The 21,497-nt window shown below is 43.0% G+C and overlaps 1 protein-coding gene across 4 annotated transcripts; it reads right to left on the bottom strand.

Annotated features, from left to right (window-relative positions):
- Positions 1–1,334: 1,334 nt before the first annotated feature.
- On the bottom strand, positions 1,335–3,500 carry LOC136529422 (amino acid transporter AVT1I-like). Of its 4 annotated transcripts, XM_066522496.1 has the most exons (5): positions 3,401–3,500; positions 2,651–3,258; positions 2,275–2,367; positions 2,037–2,168; positions 1,335–1,516 (listed from the first exon to the last, which is right to left on the bottom strand). In XM_066522496.1, exons 1-5 carry the CDS (start codon positions 3,474–3,476, stop codon positions 1,439–1,441), a joined length of 987 nt encoding a protein of 328 aa, XP_066378593.1. In that variant the 5' UTR covers positions 3,477–3,500; the 3' UTR covers positions 1,335–1,438. The 4 variants fall into 4 exon arrangements, with proteins under 4 accessions (XP_066378593.1, XP_066378591.1, XP_066378592.1 ...); XM_066522494.1 differs by having other exon boundaries at positions 1,335–1,521; positions 2,037–2,367; XM_066522495.1 differs by having other exon boundaries at positions 2,037–2,367.
- Positions 3,501–21,497: the final 17,997 nt, after the last annotated feature.

Raw genomic sequence — 21,497 nt, 5'->3', positions numbered from 1 at the left:
GCTCATGAAGGGAGGCTTCTTCAGACTATGCTGAATTCTGCTTGACATTTGGAGACAGGGCAAATTACTCATCCTTTCCATTCAGCTCCTAACCGCGACAAGTATATCAGGTAAAACACATAGTTGCTAATTTCTTTCTATTTCAAGGTGAAAACTCAGAAGTGTGAGTTGCACAGTGCAAATTTACTTCAGTTAATATGTTCCTCACCTTGAGCAGGTCATAAATTGATTGGTGTTGCTGGCAGTACTGCATATGTGACACCTGAGGTTCTACTAGGAAATTACTTGCAAAAGGTATAGATATAGGGGCTGCTAGGGTGCTTCTGCATGTTCTACTGATGGGCAGTCTTCCATTGCAAGGAAACTCTGATCACAAGACTTTGTCTGAAACTGACCTACTACATTCAAGTCCAGCGAATTCTGGTTCCTTGCATGCCAACGACCCCAGTAATGGTGCACTATAAATTGTTCTGTATCCACACTATGTATACGTTATGAAAACAAAAGTTATTGTGTATAAATCATATGCAAATATTATGTTAGTCCTGGCATTTGAACAAGTACATAATTTCATTCAAGTTTCTAGGTTCGAGAAAGGATTATATTTGATATGCAGTTAGGTGCATATCCTCATTTTTTGTGGTATGCAGCATCCATTTTAGGGTTGAGCATTACCCGGACTGGAGGAACTCATGCTCCGGAGATAGCATTCCTCATTCTAATTATAGATAGAACCAAAGGTAGCATAGAAAATTTTCAGTTCTTTGTAAGTTTGTAGAGAAATATAAAATCCATGCTTGACAAGATAGAAGTCTGGAATGTTGTGATGTTATGAAATATGTTGAAGGGAAGTCTCAATTGGGAGACGCACGAGCCATTTCAACAATGCTCCATTTTGTTGATATACATGCATTATATAGTTTGATTAATATTTCATTTCCACTTACTTATACCAGTGATGCAAATTAATAAATAGATCATGTGTCGCTTTAACTTTATTATTGGCATCAATATCACTAGGTTCGTACCCAGTGCGTTGCTACGAGATAGTTAACATTTTATACTAAAAAGCATACGGATCGCACGATAAGATAACAATACTGTAAAATTAAATACCAACGTTAAAGTGACATTTAATCATCGCTCACCCTCGCTCCCTTCGTGCGAAATAAAACCTTGACCGCTCGTTTTAACGTTGGTATTTAATTTCACAAATTTTGCTTTTTGGATTAAATGTCACTTTAACGTTGGTATTTAATTTTACAGTACTGTTGTCTTATCGTGAGATCCGTGTGCTTTTAATATAAAATGTTAACTATCCCGTAGCAACGCACGGACACGAACCTAGTAAAAAAAAGGCAAAAGTTGCGGGTGTCACCACCCACCAGAGTAGCAGTGCAAGGGAATTAGGCAAAGTGGCAAACAAAGACGAATCAAATCAGGAGAAGCACGAACCCGGCGTAGAATACGACCATGACGACTGACCAAAATTCCAGGACTCCCTCACCAGTGCGCGCTGCACTGCATGATATTAATGGTTAAATTAAAATAAAATTGAATAATAGGACAAATCTGAATTGGCATATATTTGCCATATGAATTGGTCGCAGAAAATACTAGGTTCATTGGGAACGATCAGAGCTGAATACTTGGATGTTGATTGATATGAATGCCCGGACAATGTTTACCTTGGGCACTAGTTATACAAGCTGTATCTGGACAAACTATACGAAGCTAATTCCAGATCACAAGATCGTCTTGTCTATGATTCATTTGCTACAGTCTCTTCCTAGGATAGCTACCACATACAATTCGTCCTTACACCCATTCAACATGCACATCATTCAGAAATCAAAAGCTATGAACAATCTGTTTCAGTGAGCTATACGTGCCGACCACAATTACCCCCGCCCCAATCATGATAATACCCAAGCAAACTGCCAGCTCCAACCTCAGATTCCTGGAGGTCCTTGAGCTGATCTTCAGGTAGCAAACACAAGGTAGCAACATTGTGACCGTGCTGCTGAGAAACGAACCTGTAAGGGCGACAACATAGGCAAAGAAGGGCACGACAAGGGCCACGATGGTTGTGCTGACGACCAGGGCAGTCCGGATGAAGATACTGACGGTCCTGTTCTTGCCCACATGAAGTTTATCCTCGATAGCCTCTGCTATTGGAGTGATCAGCAGCGCGAACTTGGTGAACGGATTGATCAACGTCGTGTAGATCGCGACGTTGGAGGCAAAACGGTTTGATGGAAGGTTTAGAGTCACCTGGGAACTTAATGATTCCCCAAACATCAAGTATCCAATGACACCCGTCAGACCATAGCTAAGAGTGCAGATAATGAAGCAGATGAGCAACACCTGAAATTGTAAAAGACAGAAATGATGTCACTACAGTAGCTTTATGTAACTGGAAGTTTGACAAATTGCAGTTTATACCCGAATTGGAGTTCACAATCAGCGTGAGCAAGATGTCTTCTCTACCTTAGTGTAAAGATTCCAATTTCATATTACTTAATTTTTGGGCAGAGTGGGATGATTAATGCCAATTTTAATAAAATAGTACTTTATAACAGTTACATTTTTCTAGATCCATAGAAAAATGAACAAAATATACTGGTGAAAGGACTTCTGCTTTACTTACTGTGGGGAAAGCTTTTCTGTTTCTCATGCCAGTGTATATCATCGGAAAAATAGCATGGCCACTGAAGCAGAACGTATATAAGCTCATAGCAGTTGGCATACCAGACCAGTCCACAAGCACACCTTTCTTATGAAAACCAACCCCATCAAATGTTCCAACCCACAGAACAGAGGCGATTAAAATGACAGAAGCCATGACTCCACCGAGGGCGACATATGCAAGCATGTTCAAGCTCCGAAGCCATGTTGTTGGTAAAACAAGTAGACTGATGATCAACACAAACCCTTGCTTGCTTCCAACCTTGAGCCCAGCAGCATGGAAGTTAGCATTTGGAAATAATTTCTCCAAGTTGTCACCTTCTAATATCAAGAAATCAATAGCCACAAGATACAGCTCTAGGTACAAGAATATTGCTACAATGATTTTCCCTTTCCGCCCAAAAGCTAGCTCACCAATATCAGGATAGGTCTTAACAAGCGAACTCGAGTCTATACATCTCTGTAGGAGAATACCAGTATAGAAACAGATGATTGCTATGGTTAAGAAAATAAGTAAGCTCAACCATCCTCCTTGAGACAATGCATACGGAATAGATAATATTCCAACCCCTGAAAAAAAAAGAAAATATATACAGAGAGTTCGCTAGTACAATAAGGACACATGGACAACCATATGTAAAACTGATATAGCATCACTTCTTTGCATCTCAAGGTTACAAAAGACAGAGGCAGAATGGAAGAAACTAGGAACCTGAGAGAGCATTAACTCCATTGAAGCAAGTTTTGAAGAAGCCCGTCCCAGACTTTGGAGGAGTATTGTTCTCCATTACAATCTCCTAGTGGCCTTGGACTGGAGGTTGCACATTAGGCTGGTGTTTTAAAGAGGTATGGTGCATGTGGTTAGGACAGCGGACCCACATGTCACCCCTGTGGTAGTGCCGTGTAACAATGAGAGGATGTCAATCCCAAAAAAAGAGGGGGAAAAAAAGGAAATAGGAAGCACCAAGTGGAATTACACAGATCGGCAAAGTAGATTCGTGAAATGCATGTTTTTTTGTCAAACATATTGGCATCATAGCATGAGGAACTAATGATTACATATCCGAGAGGGAAGGAAAGGTGAAGACGCCCATGCAAAATGCATACACCAGCCACAGAAAAGGCACGAAAGCAAATGAAGTTGCATATGGTTCCAGCATCCTTGACAATTTCCGGTTACATGACTAAGCAGGATGTAGATAAGACAAAAAATTTCAAACATCTATTTTTGCATGTTTCCCTTTTTGGTGGAAAAGATTATAAATCATATTGAATCCTTTTACAGTCCAAAGACTGTCAAATCTAACCTTCTTAATGGCATGCATCATAAAATGTGATATTACGGCGCACCATATTGCAGCATATATCCATATGTGCATATGTGTGGAATCAGAATATACAAAGCTAGCCTGAGTTCTATACCAGTTACACAGAACCAGGGGCAAAGGGTTGCGATCACCAGGATAGTCAAGTGAAAACTTCAGGCCTTCAGGGGAAATTCTAACTTGGCCATAGTGCCAAGGCAGCGGTAAATTTACCAACAAGTAGCCAAATTATAAAGAACAATATTTAATCAAAATTGTGTGTGAACCATACACTTAATCACCTCAGTCTCTCAAAACCATCTAAAACGCAACCTTCGTCCTAAATCCAGTGGTTTTCGATGATATGTAGTACCCAGGTCAGCACAAAACAGCCTTAAAATGGATGCAAATTGGAGATTTTATAGTTTTAAGGATGCAAATGGATAATTTTAGTTTTAAGGGTTCAAAAAGAAACCACGAGCACAGTTAAAAGGTTGAAAACGTACTTGTCCTAACAGTAATGATCACAAACAAGCAATGAAACCAAAAGGTATATCACATAACAGACAGTAGTACTTTATCCACATGTGATTTACATACACGAAGCACATGAGGTTATATCAATGGGTGTCATGAACTGATGTTTATTTTAATTGGTGACCTACAATTTCACAGCCAACAGACGTGAAAAAGCAATGATATACCTAAAAGTGTGATGTATCAAGAGAATAGAAGTGTACGTCAAATGATTATCCTTATGCAAAACTAACAGCCTTATGGAGAGAAAAATAAATTGGTCAATAGAAACAATCGATATATTTAGTCTGAATCATGAAGGCACTATACATGTTCTTCACATTCAAACCATCACAGCAGAAAGTAATATAAGGCCACCCAATTTTTGGGATATAGAATATTATTTGGATGAGTCCTCCCACTATGTGATGTCTCTTTTTGGGTGAGAAAAGAAGTTGCACAAAGTACAATGAAACCAATAGTGTCTTGAATCTCACTGGTGCCCTATAATAAATAAGTGAGGCACCATTACAGAACCAAACTAAAACCAGTTCCTATAAAACAATGCCTATTGTGCTTTAGTGGCATCATATCAAACAATTAGGAATAAGTGCATTATTCAGGTAAAGGAAACTGAAAATCGAACCACTTTCCATTATAGAGCTGAAGCCACACAAATACGATCCAAAAGATGCTAGGCCAATGTATGCAAAGCACAACACTGGAAGATTCCACATGAAAGCACTCCAAAGATCATACCTTGTAGTTTCTTTAGCAAAAGCTAGAAGATTCACTGTCAAAGAAAAATGCATAGGGAAAAAAAAAAGAAAGGCAATCAAATAAAAAACAGAAATTGTGTTCTGATGGGTTCAATTGGTACTATAACATGGCAGTTCTATCCAATCTGACATCACTTCCCACTATAACTGACGTGCCAGACACCAATTCTTTCTTCTGATTCGATACAGCGACCACGTAGAGAAAGAGTGCAGTATCAGCTAACCTTGTATAACTTTATACTGATGTTTGAAGTCGATAGATTTAAAGCAATTTTAATGAGGTAACACCACACTATATGGTGGTATCTTCTTGTTTATCCACCAGAGATACCTAGAGTGGCCCACACAATATTATCCAAGAAACAGAAAAGATCAATGCCTAGAATCTCCATTTATCCACGTCCACTTAATCCAATTAGATACTCCCAATCCTTTCTTCTTTGTATCATTTATGATCACACCTAAAAGTGAGCATTTCGTTCTGCATAAAAAGCTACTCCCTCTAATCTTTTTTGTTTGATGCTGGTTAGTGCAAAATTGAACTTACCAACGTCAAACATAGAGGAAGGGAGGTAGTATCAGATAAGTGGCATTGAATATTGAATCACAACATGTAAGCAGACACTAATATAAAAAAATTACTCTCATAGTCCTATTCATCCTTGTTTTCTAGAGTGCACAATTCACTATCTGGGAAAGATGCAGAGTCTAGTAAAAAATTACATGAGTTTGTTTAGAACGAAACATAAACCGAGCCAAGCAGAGGCCACCTTGGAATGAACACGCAGGGTTCATCCAACTGGCACTACAAAACCATCCAACAAGCGTTTAACTTCGCCCAGTACATCAACATAGAAGAAATCAAACATAATGTAAGACATAATCTGCTGCTCCCCCAATCTCTCTTTTGTTTGGTTGCTGCAAATTAAGATTGGCAGCTAGTCAGCCTGCTGTCCTCTTGCTTGTACTTGATATGGTACACGTAGTTTGTACATATACTACACCCAAAGGCAATGGAAGTGAGTTCAGTTTGCCACACCTCTGAAGCAGCAGAGCTGCTGTGTTCGTGCTGTGCTGTGTGCTCTCTGTCCTCACCCCTTCTTCAACCTCCAGCCGAGTGAGTGTGTGTGGGTGTGCTGGTAAGCTTGCTGCTTACCTGTGCGGGGAGTCCAGGGGCCAACACATAAGACTTCAGTAGGAGTCTTTACTGCCCCACAAAATATACATGTCTGCCACCTGGTAAGCACCACTTAATACAGGCCCAGAACTGAATGATCGAAGTAGGTCTCACTGATACCCCATCTGCAAATATGTATGCCAAGATGCTCCAGATATATATGCTCACAGGGCAATCAAAAAAGAGGTGTTGCACCGATTCTCCTTCTTGACAAAAAGCACAGTTAGGACTGCCTTTCCATTTCCTTTTGAGAAGATTGTCTTTGGTCAAAATAGCATTTTGCAGCGTTGGCCACATAAAGATCTTGATTTTCAAAGGTACTTTAGCCTTCCAGATTTGGCTATAGTAAATACAAGGTAATTGCCAATACAAGAAGTTATGCCACCAGAATCACCACTAAATCAAATACAGTTCACTATAAACAAGCTGAAGCTTCTTTGTGAACTGACAAAAGAAATGAAAGGAGAAAGAAGTGCATCTCACAGATGAAATAAAAAGTGACATGTGAATATATGTAAAATTTCACAAATTAATTATGCTAACAAGATTACACACATGATGAAGCAGTGAAAAGTGAAAATCAGAAGTCCACACATGTTAGGAGGACATAGTAGAGTAGCAGCAATGAATGTGATACGGTTTAACTAATGAACAGATTTTACCAACTTTCTCAATAAGGAAAAACTAATGAGAAACCAAAGTTGCTACGGAGAAACTCCATGATATTCCTCCTCTCCCTGATAAACTCACTTCTTTCATCCTTACGATTCTACTCTCTCTAGTATAAATTTTTGATAAGGACTGGCCAAATTTTGAAACCAACTACTAATAGAATCTAAATTATTCATTTTTTTTGGTTTGGGGGGGGGGGGGGGGGGGGGGGGGCGGGAATCATATTATAAATTTGTCTTAAAATACTTTCACAATCTCATATATATTGTAATAGAAAATAGTGGTTGAAGAACATGCCAGAGATCATGTTATGCTTATGTCCAAAACAAGTACTTTTTATTGGAGAAAGGAACTTGCAACATTTAGTAGAAAACATAGAACATCAGAGTTAATTTCGATTTCCAGTGGATAGATCAAAGCTAACAATCAACAGTAACTTCCAGAATGTCTAGACTGATAAAGTGATAATTGAGTGCATATCCAGTTACCCAGACAATACACTGTGGCTTTCATTAAATACTTTGTGCTTCATGAAATTGGATAGCATGCAAAAGAGAGAATACAGAAAGCCAAACTGATCGAGGAAGCCACAAGTCTGAGTGATAGCAAAAGGCTATAACGTTATCATAGTGCACTTGAGGTTGCTGTCATGTGATTCTGGTCTAGAATGATTTCAGTGGTAGGTTGGGTTTCGAATAACAGCCACAATCATTGTTATCTTAGCTGGATTTGTACAAAGTGACGGTTAATCAGGCTAATCAATTTTAAGTTGATCCGAGGAATTCAGATTCATCTTGAACATGACTGACCCACAAAAGCCCAATATACAGCCTGTTCGGTTGGCTGGTTCGTCTCGTATACGATCGTAAATTTCCAGTCGGAACAGTATTTTTCTCTCACACCAAACCAGCCAGCAGTACTTCTTCACGATCCAACAACGATAAGCACCAGCCAACCGAACAGGCTAATAATTGGCAGGGAACTTCATGAGGAAAAGGCAATGTGAAAGAACCATTGATGCACACCTACTCAGCAAGCATTGGTAGGCATTGCTTTGAAATCCACTAAATCTTTCAACGGGTTGTTAGGTTGATCTCCACCAATTTGCCTACAATTAGACCCTTGATCTACGCCCTGATTGGGGGCGCTCAACCTTTCTACTGGCTGATGGGCCCCCATCGCGCAGCGCCATAAAAGGACGGTGGGGGCTGGGGCACAAGGCACGAGATTCACCGGTAGCCGCCAGCGCCCCACCGTGATGTCCTAATGTAACGTCTCGCCTCTCCGAGGCCGGGCCCGCTTACATCTGGCAGCTTCTCTAGGATATAGACTGCCCTCACAGACCAACACAGGTCTTTTCTGCGCACTTTGTCCTCACTTGTACGCACCCGCGGTCACCCATCGCTCCAGGCCAAGCACGCTTAACCTCGGAGTTATTTGCAGATGAGCTTCCGAAAAAGAAGTTGCAACTTATTGGTATGAGTATCCTATTAATCCTGTTAAGCCCTGGGCCGGGATGTTACATCCTCACCCCCCTTAAGAGATCGACGTCCTCGTCGATCAATCCCAAGCCAGGAGCGTCCTCTCTTGGCCACGTCCGTGTGTCCAGAGCCAACGCATGTGCCATGCTGTGTGACCACGCCGGATCCACACCAGCCATGCGCACCATGCCTGCGCAACTGCGACACACGCGCCCGTGAAACCGCGAGAGTCGGCTCTGATACCATTCTGTAACGTCCCGCCTCTCCGAGGCCGGGCCCGCTTACATCTGACAGCTTCTCTAGAATATAGACTGCCCTCACAGACCAACACAGGTCTTTTTTGCGTACTTTGTCCTCACTTGTACGCACCCGGGAAGAACTTCCCGGTCGGTCACTCATCGCTCCAGGCCAAGCACGCTTAACCTCGGAGTTATTTGCAGATGAGCTTCCGGAAAAGAAGTTGCAACTTATTAGTATGAGTATCCTATTAATCCTGTTAAGCCCTGGGCCGGGATGTTACACCTAACCCCAGTCCGATCTAGAGAGGGGGCGCTGCCAGCAATGGGAAGCGTCATCGCCGCCTCTGTGCCACGCCGGACGTCTACGACGCACCGGACTCCCCTGCTTCTAGTACTCCAACACCCTCCGGGACGACTATGCCATGGGCGGCTCATCATCCTCCAAAGCCGACGGTCAGATGCTCCTACATCTCTCTCTGTGTGTCTCCCTCTCCCGTAGCAAGTTCTAGGTTTCATTTGATTCAACCAGTAAGAGTTTCACCCTCCTATCTACACCTAATTGATCCCTAAGATTCACAATGGTATCAGAGCCGATATCTAGGCGTAGATTTGGTAGGGGTAGCAGCAATTAGAAGCAGGTGAGAGATCCGATTCGGATCTAAGCAAAGGGTTCGATGCGAACCCTAACCCTAATCGGGGTGAAGAAAAGAACAACAAAGGGGGTCTCAGTTTCGAGAACAACTCAAACCCTAACCCTAACCCGCGAAGACAGACGGGGAAGATGAACAGTAGGGCCAACCCTAACCCTAACCCTAAATTGGACCAGCTCCGAGAAGAAAAGAAAGAAGATCCAAACATAGAAGATCAAGGGGAAAGGGGAAGGGCTAGGGAGGCGGCTTACCTCGCCGGCGTCCACTCATCGGATCACCCCAGGAAGGGCCTCCGCGCCGGTGTACTATGGTCGTGCTAGGGCGCCGCGGCACGCCCACCCGCTGGGGAGAGCGTGCGCCGGCGAGGGGGCCAGTGACGGCGCCACCTTCTCTCTCTCAGCTCTGGGGGCTCTCTACGCTCGCTCGGTCGGTGGCTGCCGCTAAGAGAGAGAAAGGGGAGAGATGGAATAAGGTTAGGGTTAGGGGAGTGGAGCCACGCAGAGTCAAGGGCACCATCATCCAGACCGCTCAATGGCGGCCCTCTCAGCCTCGGGCGAGCGAGCTCACTGGCGAAGGGACCGGCGGCGGCGCCACTCTACAGTCGCCTCTCCATCTCGGCACCAAAGACAGAGAAAGGGAAGAGAAGAATGAGTTTATGGTTTCGGGGGAGCAGCGCGGCACGCATTTTGTTCAAGTGAAACATGCGGACAACCGTCTGATCTGATCTGAAGGTCGGCGTTCGCTGGACCAGGATTCAACCTAGGTGGGGTTGGAGATTCCCGGCCCAGGCCCAGGTTGTGGCCTGGGCGCAGGGGTAGTGGGCACGCGTGAAAGGTCCTTGTTGGTTTTGATAATTGAGTGACAACCTAGGTGGACTAATTGTGTTTATGTGAGATACACAGGTGATTAGTCCACAGGTACATGTGTGTGAGCAACATATGCCATGGAGGTGAAAATGGCTTGGAGATGTTGCAAAGCTCACACATGTGATGATGAAGGAGCTTATTGCACATGAGATATGACATTGAGTCATGTGATCAAGGTGGAGAAGATCAAGATAAGACTTGGCTTGATGGACCGGTTGCAAGTGTGAAGGGCAAGTCAAAGGCTTTGGAGTGATGGACCGCGTGGCGGTGAAGCTTGAGCAAGACTTGGTGCCGATGGACGATAGCAACGGTGAAGAGCAAGTAGAGTCAAGATCGATGAACCAATATGATCATATGATGATATGAAGTGGATCATATCATTGTTGATCGTGTTGGTGCATGTGTTGCATCGACATTGAAGGAGATGGAATGGAATGCGCAAGGCAAAGGTATAACCTAGGGCGTTTCATTTCACCGGTCATAGGTGTGTAGAGAAGTTTATGACCGGGTTTAGGATAGATGGCCGTACTATCAAGAGGGGCAAACTTGTTTGCATATCGGTCATCTAGTGCCACTCGAGTGATCTAACTTTGCATTGTTGCTAGGATCGAGTGGCGTGACAAGTTGAGTGGCTAACATCCTTTGGGAAATGATTGTGAAATGCTAACACACATACACATGGTGATGTACACTTGGTGGTGTTGGCACATTTATAAAGGAGGTGGTGTTTGCAGGGTTGAGATGGGTTTGGGTCCGGGAAAATGGAATGCCTATTTTCTACTGCGCCGGATGCAAATTCTTGGTGGTTAGCTCATTGGAGCAAGGGTGAAGAAGTTAGAAGTGAAAACGAGTTGGTCGCAAAGATGCTGGCATCGGTCAACTGACCGGACGCTGGATCTGAATGCACCGGACGCTGGCAGGCTGCGTCCGGTCGCGCTGACGTGGAGTGTAGCAGTAGCTGGAGAGTGACCGGACGCTGGTGCTACGACCGATCGCGAAGAGCAACTCTAGTAAAGCGTGTCATTGAGCTACCCTCACTCAAGGGGTAGGTTCTTGCGGCGCCCGACGTGCGGGCTTAGCGGGTGATGCTAATTAGCCACCGAACCACCAAGTGAGCGGTCGACACAACGGGGACTAGCGTGTTGGCAAACACGTGAACCTCGGGAGAAAAATCGTCGTGTCAACCTTATTCTTCTCGTTGGTTTGTATCCCCGTTACACAAGCTTGCAATTACTTTTATATATATTAAGCTTGTGTAGTTGCTCTTGTAACTAGATAGCTTGTGTAGCTTGCTAATTACCTTCTTGCTTGTGTAGCATAGAAGTAGCTCCCTTGCGTGGTTAATTTGGTTTTAGTAACCTTGTTAGTCACATTGCTTAATTTGTGTAGCTAAGTATTTGCGCTCTCTAATTAGGCATTGGTTGCCTTGTTATTGAGCATTGCTAGTAAGCTTAGTTAGCTTTGTGCTTTTGCTTACTAGCATATGTAGGAGCTCCCTTGTTGCTTAAAGTACTAGTGACATAGGTTTGTGTAACCTTGCTCCTAGAATTGTTTAGGAGAGCTCTAACTAGCCCGGCACCTTTGTTGCATAATTGTTATCTTTGTAAGGTGCTAGTGAACATATATAGTGGGGTATAGTCTTGGCTAGACCGATTGTTTTTATTCCGCATTTATATCGGTTAGCCGACGTGATTAAGTTTTAGAAAAGACTATTCACCCCCCTCTAGTCGCCATCTTGACCCTTCAACGCGCGCTGTTAAGTAGGCCGCTGGGCCACGCGCGTGGACGCGCAGTTTTCATGGGTCATGGACTATTTCACAAGGCCGGGCCAAATGAACAGTGAACTCCGAGTTTTTGTTTTATTATTTTCAGAAGCAAATTTCGATGAATTTTGTCAATTTTTCAATCTCTGTCAAAATTTGAACCAACGGGATAATTTTTTCAGAGAGTAGATGAGTAAAGTAAAATGCTTCTGAAAAGTAGATAAAGAATTTTTTCATGTTTTCGTTGCAAAGTTTAATGTTGATTATCTTCTAATTAAATTCGAACCAACGGAAGAATTTGATTTGAAGAGCAGTTATATTTAATAAATTATGATTATGTTAATCCTCTAATTAAATTGAAACCAACGGAAAATTTTAATTAGAGGAGTAGTCCATTTTTATTTAAGTAAGATTATGGTATTGTCATTTTCTGACCAATGTTGATGACGACAATATTATAATGAATTTAAGTTTGAAGTTTAAACCTCTGATAAATTTTACACCAATGTGGTTAATTTTTTAGAGAGTAGATAAGGACCAAGAAATGCTCCTCAACTAAAAGAATGTATTTTATTATCAAGTTTCTACTGCAATGATGTTGATTATCTTCTAATTAAATTCGAACCAACGGGATAATTTAATTTTTAAGAGTAGTTATACGGATTTCAAGTTAATTTATGAGTTTTATGCATTAATTCTATTTTCTGCCCAATGGTGATGTAGAATTGATACAAAAGCATATTGTATGTTTTATTTTTAACCGACGAGATGACTCGGCTGCATGCCAACGGGCTGCAATGCTGGGGTATGTGGATGAAAAAGGCTTAAGTCAAACCAGTTCAGGACGGTTTTTTGTTAGTTTACTAATTTTCTGATTAAATTGGAACCAACGGAAAGATTTAATTAGAAAATAAAGTATAAGTGAATGTTTTAGTCATCATGACTAAGTTTTCGTATAGATGTATCCCTCATGGGGAGAAGTTTTGGCATAGTACTTATGCTAGTCAATCCTACATGGTGGGAGAAGTTTTGTGATGATTCACATGTTTTGTATTCCACATAGCGAGAGAAGTTTGGGTAGCTCTTATGCTGTCCTAGTATTGACCTTGGCAAAATAGAAATGCATCGTCATGGTCAATACTAACCAAAGGATAAGAAAAGATGCAAGCATGACTTGTAAAAGTATAGCTAATGAAAGACATCGTTGAGTTCTTGAAGTAAAATAAGGAAAGTGTACTCCTAAACGAATCAAGAAATAACTTTGTTTACATGGCATAATCATGTGAATGAAGTAAGTTATAAGTGTCTCCTTGTTCATATGCTTTCTGAATAGTTCTCAAAATTATAACAGTAAAGTTCATGCCATATTTCGAGGGGATATTAAGATCAATTAAGAAAAATACTCTTCATTAAGAGTGAGATAAAGATCAATTAAGAAAGATACTCTTCATTAAGAGTGAGATAAAGATTAATTAAGATGAAACCATTGGAGGAGTACAACGGTCACAACAATAATACCCCTAAGCAGAGAAATAGCTAAATTCCTGAATCTTTTAAAGTTCTGATAGAAAGATAGCGTAGTCAGCCTCAAAGATGTTAAGATGGTGTTTAAAGCGTCATATGAGGTTTTAACGGATTAAACCTAAAATAAGATATTTAAAGATACACTATCTTTAGAAAAGATGGAAATGTCTGGGAGAGCATGGTATGTAGAGGTATGCAGAGACCTAAGACTTAAAGAGAAACGGGACTACGTGCCCACTTCAGTGATTCAAAACAACAAATTTCTCAATACCTGTTGATATTGTATGACCTATACAACACATGTTGTTGGCTTTTCGAAGAAGATGAATAATGTAAACAAGGATCTTGTTATACAGGAGCCTGTAGAATCAATTGCCTCTTGGCAATGAAGAGCAACAACAGTCCCATATGAAAGTGCCAGTAGCTGAGGCCCTAGAAGGTCTCAAAGAATTAGTAAACCAGTTTTCTGATGAATATAAAGTCTATGTTAGTAAAGAAATCCAAATGAAGGGTGGTCCCACCTTATTTGAAGAAGCCATGAGAAGGGTTTACTCGTTTAAATTGCAAGAAGCTATAAAAGTTGAAATGAATTCGATGAATACCAACGATGTTTTGGACTTAGAAGTAATTCCTAATGAAGCCAAAATAGTAGGTTGTTAATGGGTCTACAAGACAAAATATGACTCCAAAGGGAATGTAGAAAGATATAAAATTGAAATGAATTCGATGAATACCAACGATATTTGGGACTTAGAAGTAATTCCTAATAAAACCAAAATAGTAGGTTGTTAATGGGTCTACAAGACAAAATGTGACTCCAAAGGGAATGCAGAAAGATATAAAGCACGACTTGTGGCAATATGCTTTACGCAAAGAGAATGAATAGATTACAATGAGAATATTCTCTCCAGTCTTATGTAATGGTGTTAATGGCACATTACGATTTAGAGTTACATCAGATGGATGTAAAGACGACATTCCTCAACGGGGATTTATATGAAAACGATTACATGGCACAACCCGAAAGGTTTTATCGTGGAAGAAAAGAACATATGGCATGCCACTATAGAAATCCATTTATGGGTTAAATGTAAGTCTCTATACAGTAGTATTTGAAGTTGATAAAAACAATAAGAAAGTTTGGGTTTTTAAAAGAAAATTAGAAGGACAATAGCGTTTATGCGAAGTTCAAGAATGAAAAATTCATTTTCCACATTCTGTGAATAGATGACATTCTACTCACTAGTAGTGATGTTAATCTAATATTGGAGAAGAAGTTTTGTCCTCAAGTTTCAATGTAAATGATCTTGGTGAAGCGTCATTGGTTCTAGGAATGGAAATTCACTGAGATATAAGAAAATGGGGGTATTTGGACTATCGCAAAGCCATACTTAGAAAAGATTCTAAAGAAATAAAGTATGCATGCGAGTAAACATACGCCTGCTCCTATAGTCAAGGGTAATAGATTTGGAAACTTTAAGTGTTCCAGTAACAGATATGAGATCGATCAAACGAATATGGTTCCATATGCTTCGCTGTTGGAAGCTTGACGAGTGTACAAGTACAAGTAAGAACTTACCCTGACGTAGTTTATGTATCCGGGATATTTTGGCAGAAGTTCAGTCTAGATATAGATCACTAGAATAGAGTTGAGAATGTCTTGCAATTATGCAAAGTATCATAGGCCTCATGCTGAATAAGAAAGAATAAGTACTCTCAAATAGTTGAGGGTACAAATGTTAAGTCTTGTCGAGATATGTAGTGAAATCCATAGTAGTTGCTAACACTTGTAGTTGGAGTATTATTGTGGAAAAGCTCTAAAGAAACAGTTATGGTGCCATCAGTGATGCATACCATAGTATAGCTTGACATGACGCTTAAGGAACAGGCAAAAGATGTTAAGGGAATTTGTACCTGGATTTAACAATAGTAGACAACAACAATAACCATTTAAAGTTAGTTAACTCCTAAGACAACAAGGTCAAGTGTGCTGCCAAACACATTGATACTAAGTTATATGTTGTAAAGGAGAAAATCCAGAATCATTTTGAAAGTATTGAGCACATAAGTATCGAGTAAGTACTTGCGGATCCGCTTATCAAAGGCTAACCACCCAGTGCGTTCAGAAAACACACAGTCGACATGAGTTTACGGAAAAGCCTATGATTTCTAGATACTAAGGGCCTAGTTGAGTATCTGTTTCAAAACAGAGATGTGCATTGTAGCTGTTAAATCTAATGGCAATTGACTGTGACGATGAGGCACGCTCTATGCACTGATTTGTAATGGAATGGGAAAAGAAAAAGGAAGTTAAGTTTAAGTCATAAGGTGAGATCAAGGGGGAGAATGTTAGTTTGATCTCTACCAATTGACCCAATGACCAATTGAGCCCTTGATCCGCGCCCTGATCGGGGGGCGCTCAGCCTTTCTACTAGCTGATAGGCCCCCGTCGCGCAACACCATAAAATGACAGTGGGGGCTGGGGCACAAGGCACGAGATTCACCGGTAGCCGCCAGCGCCCCACCGTGATGTCCTAACCCCAGTCCGATCTAGAGAGGGGGCGCTGCCAGCGACGGAAAGCGCTATCACCGCCTCTACGCCATGCGCGGACGTCTACGACGCGCCAAACTCCCCTGCTTCTACTACTCCGACACCCTCTGGGACGACTACGCCATGGATGGCTCGTCATCCTCCAAAGCCAACGGTCAGATGCTCCTACATCTCTCTCTCCCTCTCCCGTGGCAAGTTTTAGGTTTAATTTGATTCAATCAATAAGAGTTTCACCCTTCTATCTGCACCTAATTGATCGCTAAGATTCACACGGGTCCCTCATTATTGATTCACTGTCCAAGATTCTTGCTGCGTCAACACGAATTTTTTACTGTACCAGAAGCAAATATTACGTAATCCAGCACCGCGCTCTTGTTATCATAGACGTAATCAGAGATCACTATACATGTCTATTACCAAGCTATGAAGCAGACAAAAAGAAAAAAAATGAAACCAAATCATCCGAAGATTGCAGGGAACTCCACATCTGTGTATAAGATAACCTAAAGCCCATTTTGTGGTTGTGTGTTCCCCTTTTTCAGCCTGTTCGGCTGGAGTTGAAATGATCGTATACGATCGTAGATTATTACTGCTGGCTGGTTTGTTGTTAGAAAAAAAATACTATTTTGGCTAGAAATTTACGATCATTTACGACAAGCGAACATACCGGCACAGGCTACAGGCTAGCAGCCCAGTAGTAGTACTGTTTACTTTACTCTTCGTGTCACGCAATAATGGAGAATAGGAGGTGGGGTTGTTGGACAATCAAAAGATTGAACCAAAAGTTACACGTGCCACCAAATTAGCAAGGAATAAATGAAATGAAGATGCATTATAGCAGGAGAAGCACGAACCGAGTGTTGGATATGGCCACGCTTCGTGTTTGCAACTGACGAAAAGGCCTCCATTACTAACACACGCTGCACACCCACATTGACATTGTGCAAGTATCACCACTATCAGCCTGTTCGACAGACCGTAAACGATCATAAATTATTTACTGCTGGCTGATTTAGTGTGAGACAAAAATACTATTCTAACTTATAATCTACTATCAAGCAAGCGAACATGATGTAAGCGAACAGATGTATGACTCGGCAAGGAACTGCGCCGACAAATATAGCCTGCCGGTACAGCGCACTTGCCACTGGCCACTAGCACTGGCCGGCCAGCGGTCGCTCGACGGTCGACGGTGCCGCGGACCGGTCATTCCTCTCAAGAGCGAGATGGCGGTGGAAGCCAGCGCTGCGCAACTCGCCTCGCCGGAGTGAAACATCTAGTCAATAGCGAATAGAAAACTATCGGTTCCCGCGGCAGTGCGGCACGCCGCGGTCGGTGGGGTACTGGGCGGCGGCGTCTCGGCCGTCGGCACTAGGCAGCTCCAGACGGGGAAGAAAAAAAATCCGCCGGTGGTCGTGCGGGAGTGAGAATGGGCCGATGGGCTGCCATGAGCTGTGCGCCGAGCTAAACAGGCGCTAAAGAGTCTGGACGAAATACAGAGACCCCCAAAACGGCCTGCCTTTTTAGAGGACCAAAAGGCCTGGTCGGTAGTGCAGCCCAGAAACGATCAGCCCCGCATTTGAGAACCCCGTAGGTCGGAGGCTGCTCACTCGCTGTTAGTGCGGTGGTGGGGTTGGCATGCTTTTTTTTCCTCGCATGGGATAGGATTTCTTCGGACGGTAAACCCCGCTTTCGGTCGCCAGCTCGTCCGCCCGTGCCTGCCGCTGCACCGTTCGCTGCTGCCTGCACGCATCCATCCCCGTACGCCTCGTCCCGCCCTACCCGTGTACCCCGTCCCCGTCTGCCTCGCCTCGTACCGCGCCCACCACTCCACTTTGACACCTCCTCTCTTCACGCGGGCAGGACCCCCGAGCCAGGACGAGGACGAGCACACCCCGTCCGTAGGACCCAAGGCGCGTCGCGCCCCCCATCCGCCAGCGCCCAACTCGCCACGCCCTTCCCCGACGCCCGGACTGTGCCCCATGACTCTCTGAACATACCTCTGAAACACGAAAGCACTTGCAACATACATCTGAAGCAGATAAAACATTTGGAAACATGCACTTACAACATGTGTGTGAAACATATTCAACATCCAGATCAAACACTTGCAACTTGCAACATAAAAACATTTATTGCAACATAAGACTGAAACAGCTGAAACATTTTGAACATACTCTTGCAACATATGTGTGAAACATGTGCAACATCCAGATAAAAAACGCTTGAACATACATCTGAAACAAATGAAATATTTTGAACAAATGCTTGCAACATACATCTGAAACGCTTACAACATATATCTGAAACATTTGCAACATATGCAATATCCCGATCTACTTTTTGCAGTATTCAGATGAAACACTTGCAACATACGTCTAATAACACTTGAAACACTGGAAACATATATTTGCAACATAGGAGGAGGGAGAGGCCAGGGCCGGTTGTTCTAGCCTCAAAGTGGGAGCCGGCGCCAAGCGGTAGCGCGCGAGCACCACCAGCACGGGCCATGCTCGTGGGTGCCCTTGGCTCGGTGGGGACCGACCTGAGGCGCACGATGGCACCACCGGCACCAGCAGAGGCGGGCGGTGTGCCTGACGACGTGGGTGGGCGCATGACGGGTGGGACCGCGAGAGGTGCGGGTGGAGCACGCGACGGGCAGAAGCGAGGATCCAGCCCTATCGTAATCAAGGCCTACTGCATGATGCAGCGGGAGTCCAAAAGCGACCATTTAAAAATAAAAATAGAGAGCTTTTTTATAAAACTTCTAGAGATGCTCTTATGTCAGTTTTTAAAGAGCTTTTCTGAAAAAATAACATAAGAGAATCTTCAGGAATGTTATAAAACTACTCTCTATTTTTATTTTTTAATAAAAAAAGTATCCTCTAATAGTTTGGTAAAAAAGTTTTTTTTAAAAAAAATTATCAAATAATCTCCCTAACTTGTAAGTTTTTCGGTTAAGAGAACTCTGTATCTCTCTTCCGTCGAACGGTTTTCTGTGGGCACAAGTGTTGTTTTTCTGGTGCGCGATATATTTGTTGGTGCGATCTATAGTTTCCATCCGATCGCCGCCGACTAGAGAAACACCACTCAAATGCAGACTTTAATTACGTGACAACTAGCTGTTAGCGCACGGGGAGGTATGGAACCGCTGCCATACGGCCCATCCCTTCCGTGCCGCTGCCAATCGATGACCTTGCCGCGAAGCCGCTTGGGTACGCTGTGGAGCTTGAAATAAAAGGAAGAAGAGGATCTGCATGTTTATTTCAACGATCGAAGCCACCCCGCGCGCTCCTTACATGCGCAACGGCACAGTCAACGCCACGGTGGTGACGCCACCTAGGCCAAAAGCCAGCTCCCAAACCGTATGGATCTAAGTGACACATTTGAATAATATTAGGGAGCTAGAGATGCATTTTGAGAGTTTGTAAACATAAGTGGCACACTTGAATAATATTAGGGTGCCAGAAATGTATTTTGAGAGTTTGTGGACCTAAGTGGTACCCTGCACAAGTTCAAGAGCCTACCATGCATTTAATTCATTTAGAAAGTATAGATAATATATCTAAAACAAAATAAAAAACACTCAAATGCAGCCTTTAGGCGACAGCTAGCAAGTTAGCTTCAACCAACTATGGAACTGTTGACGTTGAAGATGACTCCAAGCCAACATACCAGCGAGGGCCTTGACGTCAAAGAGGTTGCATACAACCTGCAACGCAACAAGAACATAGTGTAATCGACCAAACAGGTCTAGAAACCGATAAGACCGATGTAGAGCCCGTTCTTGGCTGAAAAAGCTCCTGAACTTCTTCCGGGAAGACCCGTCGGGGAGGAGCACGTGGAGGATCTCATAGGACTAGTAAGGCCACCTAGGATGCTGGCAAATCTCGCCGGGAGATGTGCCGAACAACATGAGAGGTTGAAGGAGTAAAATGGGTAAAAGAGTTGATAGATGTGTTTTTTCGACGATTTGATAGATGGGAGCTCAATCGGCTGTGATCCTCTCATATATATAGAGGGGATGGTCTTATCCTAGTAGGAAACATTTACAAGATGTGTTCTCCAAGTTCCCCAAGTAAAAAATATACCAAAAATTGATTTTAGGAAGTTTCCTACTCGGTTTCCAGGCGGAATCGGCTAAGCCGACTTTCTCGGGCCCGGGCAACCCCCGCGGGCTAGATGAAGACGTTGATCTTTTTGCTGTGCCATTCGACCTCCAACATGTCCAAGACGTTTATAACTTATTTACGATGACCGAAACCGACTTGGAACATTTTTGAGTATCAATGCGAATTATTGGTAGGACGTTAGGCAATGACAAGAACCCCCGCTAGAGAGGCAAGAAACACACCTCGACTCGGTGGCTACAGTAACTCCCAACCCCTCTTACTCGCCAAAAAAAAAAAACCTTGCAACCCCTCTGCCCATAAAATGTTGCAAACCGTAAATAGCGATAACGATGGTTGACTACAAACAGAATGTGCGAACATCACGCTCGAAACATCATGTTTTAGTATTAGTATATGACATATTCAAACTTGAATTAGTTTTCCTTATTTCTGATGCAACCCTGGACATAAACCTAGTATAAGGAACACAAAGGTTCAGCCTGACAGAAAGTACAAATTATCGTGATCTGCGAGAATACTGAATTTGTAGTTCAAGAGACGAATGGGTTTAAAGTTTCGAAGGAAAGAAACATTTCCGAACCAAGCATAGTCCGTGGGCAACAGAATGCTGGCCTTCAAAGTCCAGCTTGATCACCAGCCCACTCTACGGAACCGCAGGCCTACATGATGCAGCAGCCACACTTCAGAAAAAGAATGAAAAAAAAGGCAAGCCCAGCTTGAGTAGCGCGTGCAACTGCCTCGGCCCAGTTTCCACACAGGCTGATTCAGAAATCGCGCGAGGCTGGCCTTCCGAATCCCAATCCTCATGCATTATGCTGCCCAGCCCACCTATATCGGCTTATAATATCTTTTATCTGCCAACACGAAGCCATGCCGCCTGGCGACTGCAGAAGAACTACGCACATTTCTAGCTGATTCCCGGCGGCTGATGATGCCGAGACCCGAGAGGGAGAACAAGATTCCCATATCCCATGGCAGGTGGCAGCCCATCCCTGCCCTTTTCTTATCCAGGCAACGAAGAGCCATGCCGATCGCGGATAACAGGCTCATCATCACAGTTGACCCCTGACAGCCGCTGATGATGATGGCGAAAGATGAGCCCATTCCGTTATCCTGCACGGAGATGCAACGCTGACAAGATGGAAACAGGACAG

Source organism: Miscanthus floridulus, chromosome 19 (assembly GCF_019320115.1).
Source record: "Miscanthus floridulus cultivar M001 chromosome 19, ASM1932011v1, whole genome shotgun sequence".
NCBI classification, from domain to species: domain Eukaryota; kingdom Viridiplantae; phylum Streptophyta; class Magnoliopsida; order Poales; family Poaceae; genus Miscanthus; species Miscanthus floridulus.
Note: the sequence above shows the minus strand (reverse complement) of the source record. Positions and strands in the feature narration are given on the sequence as shown.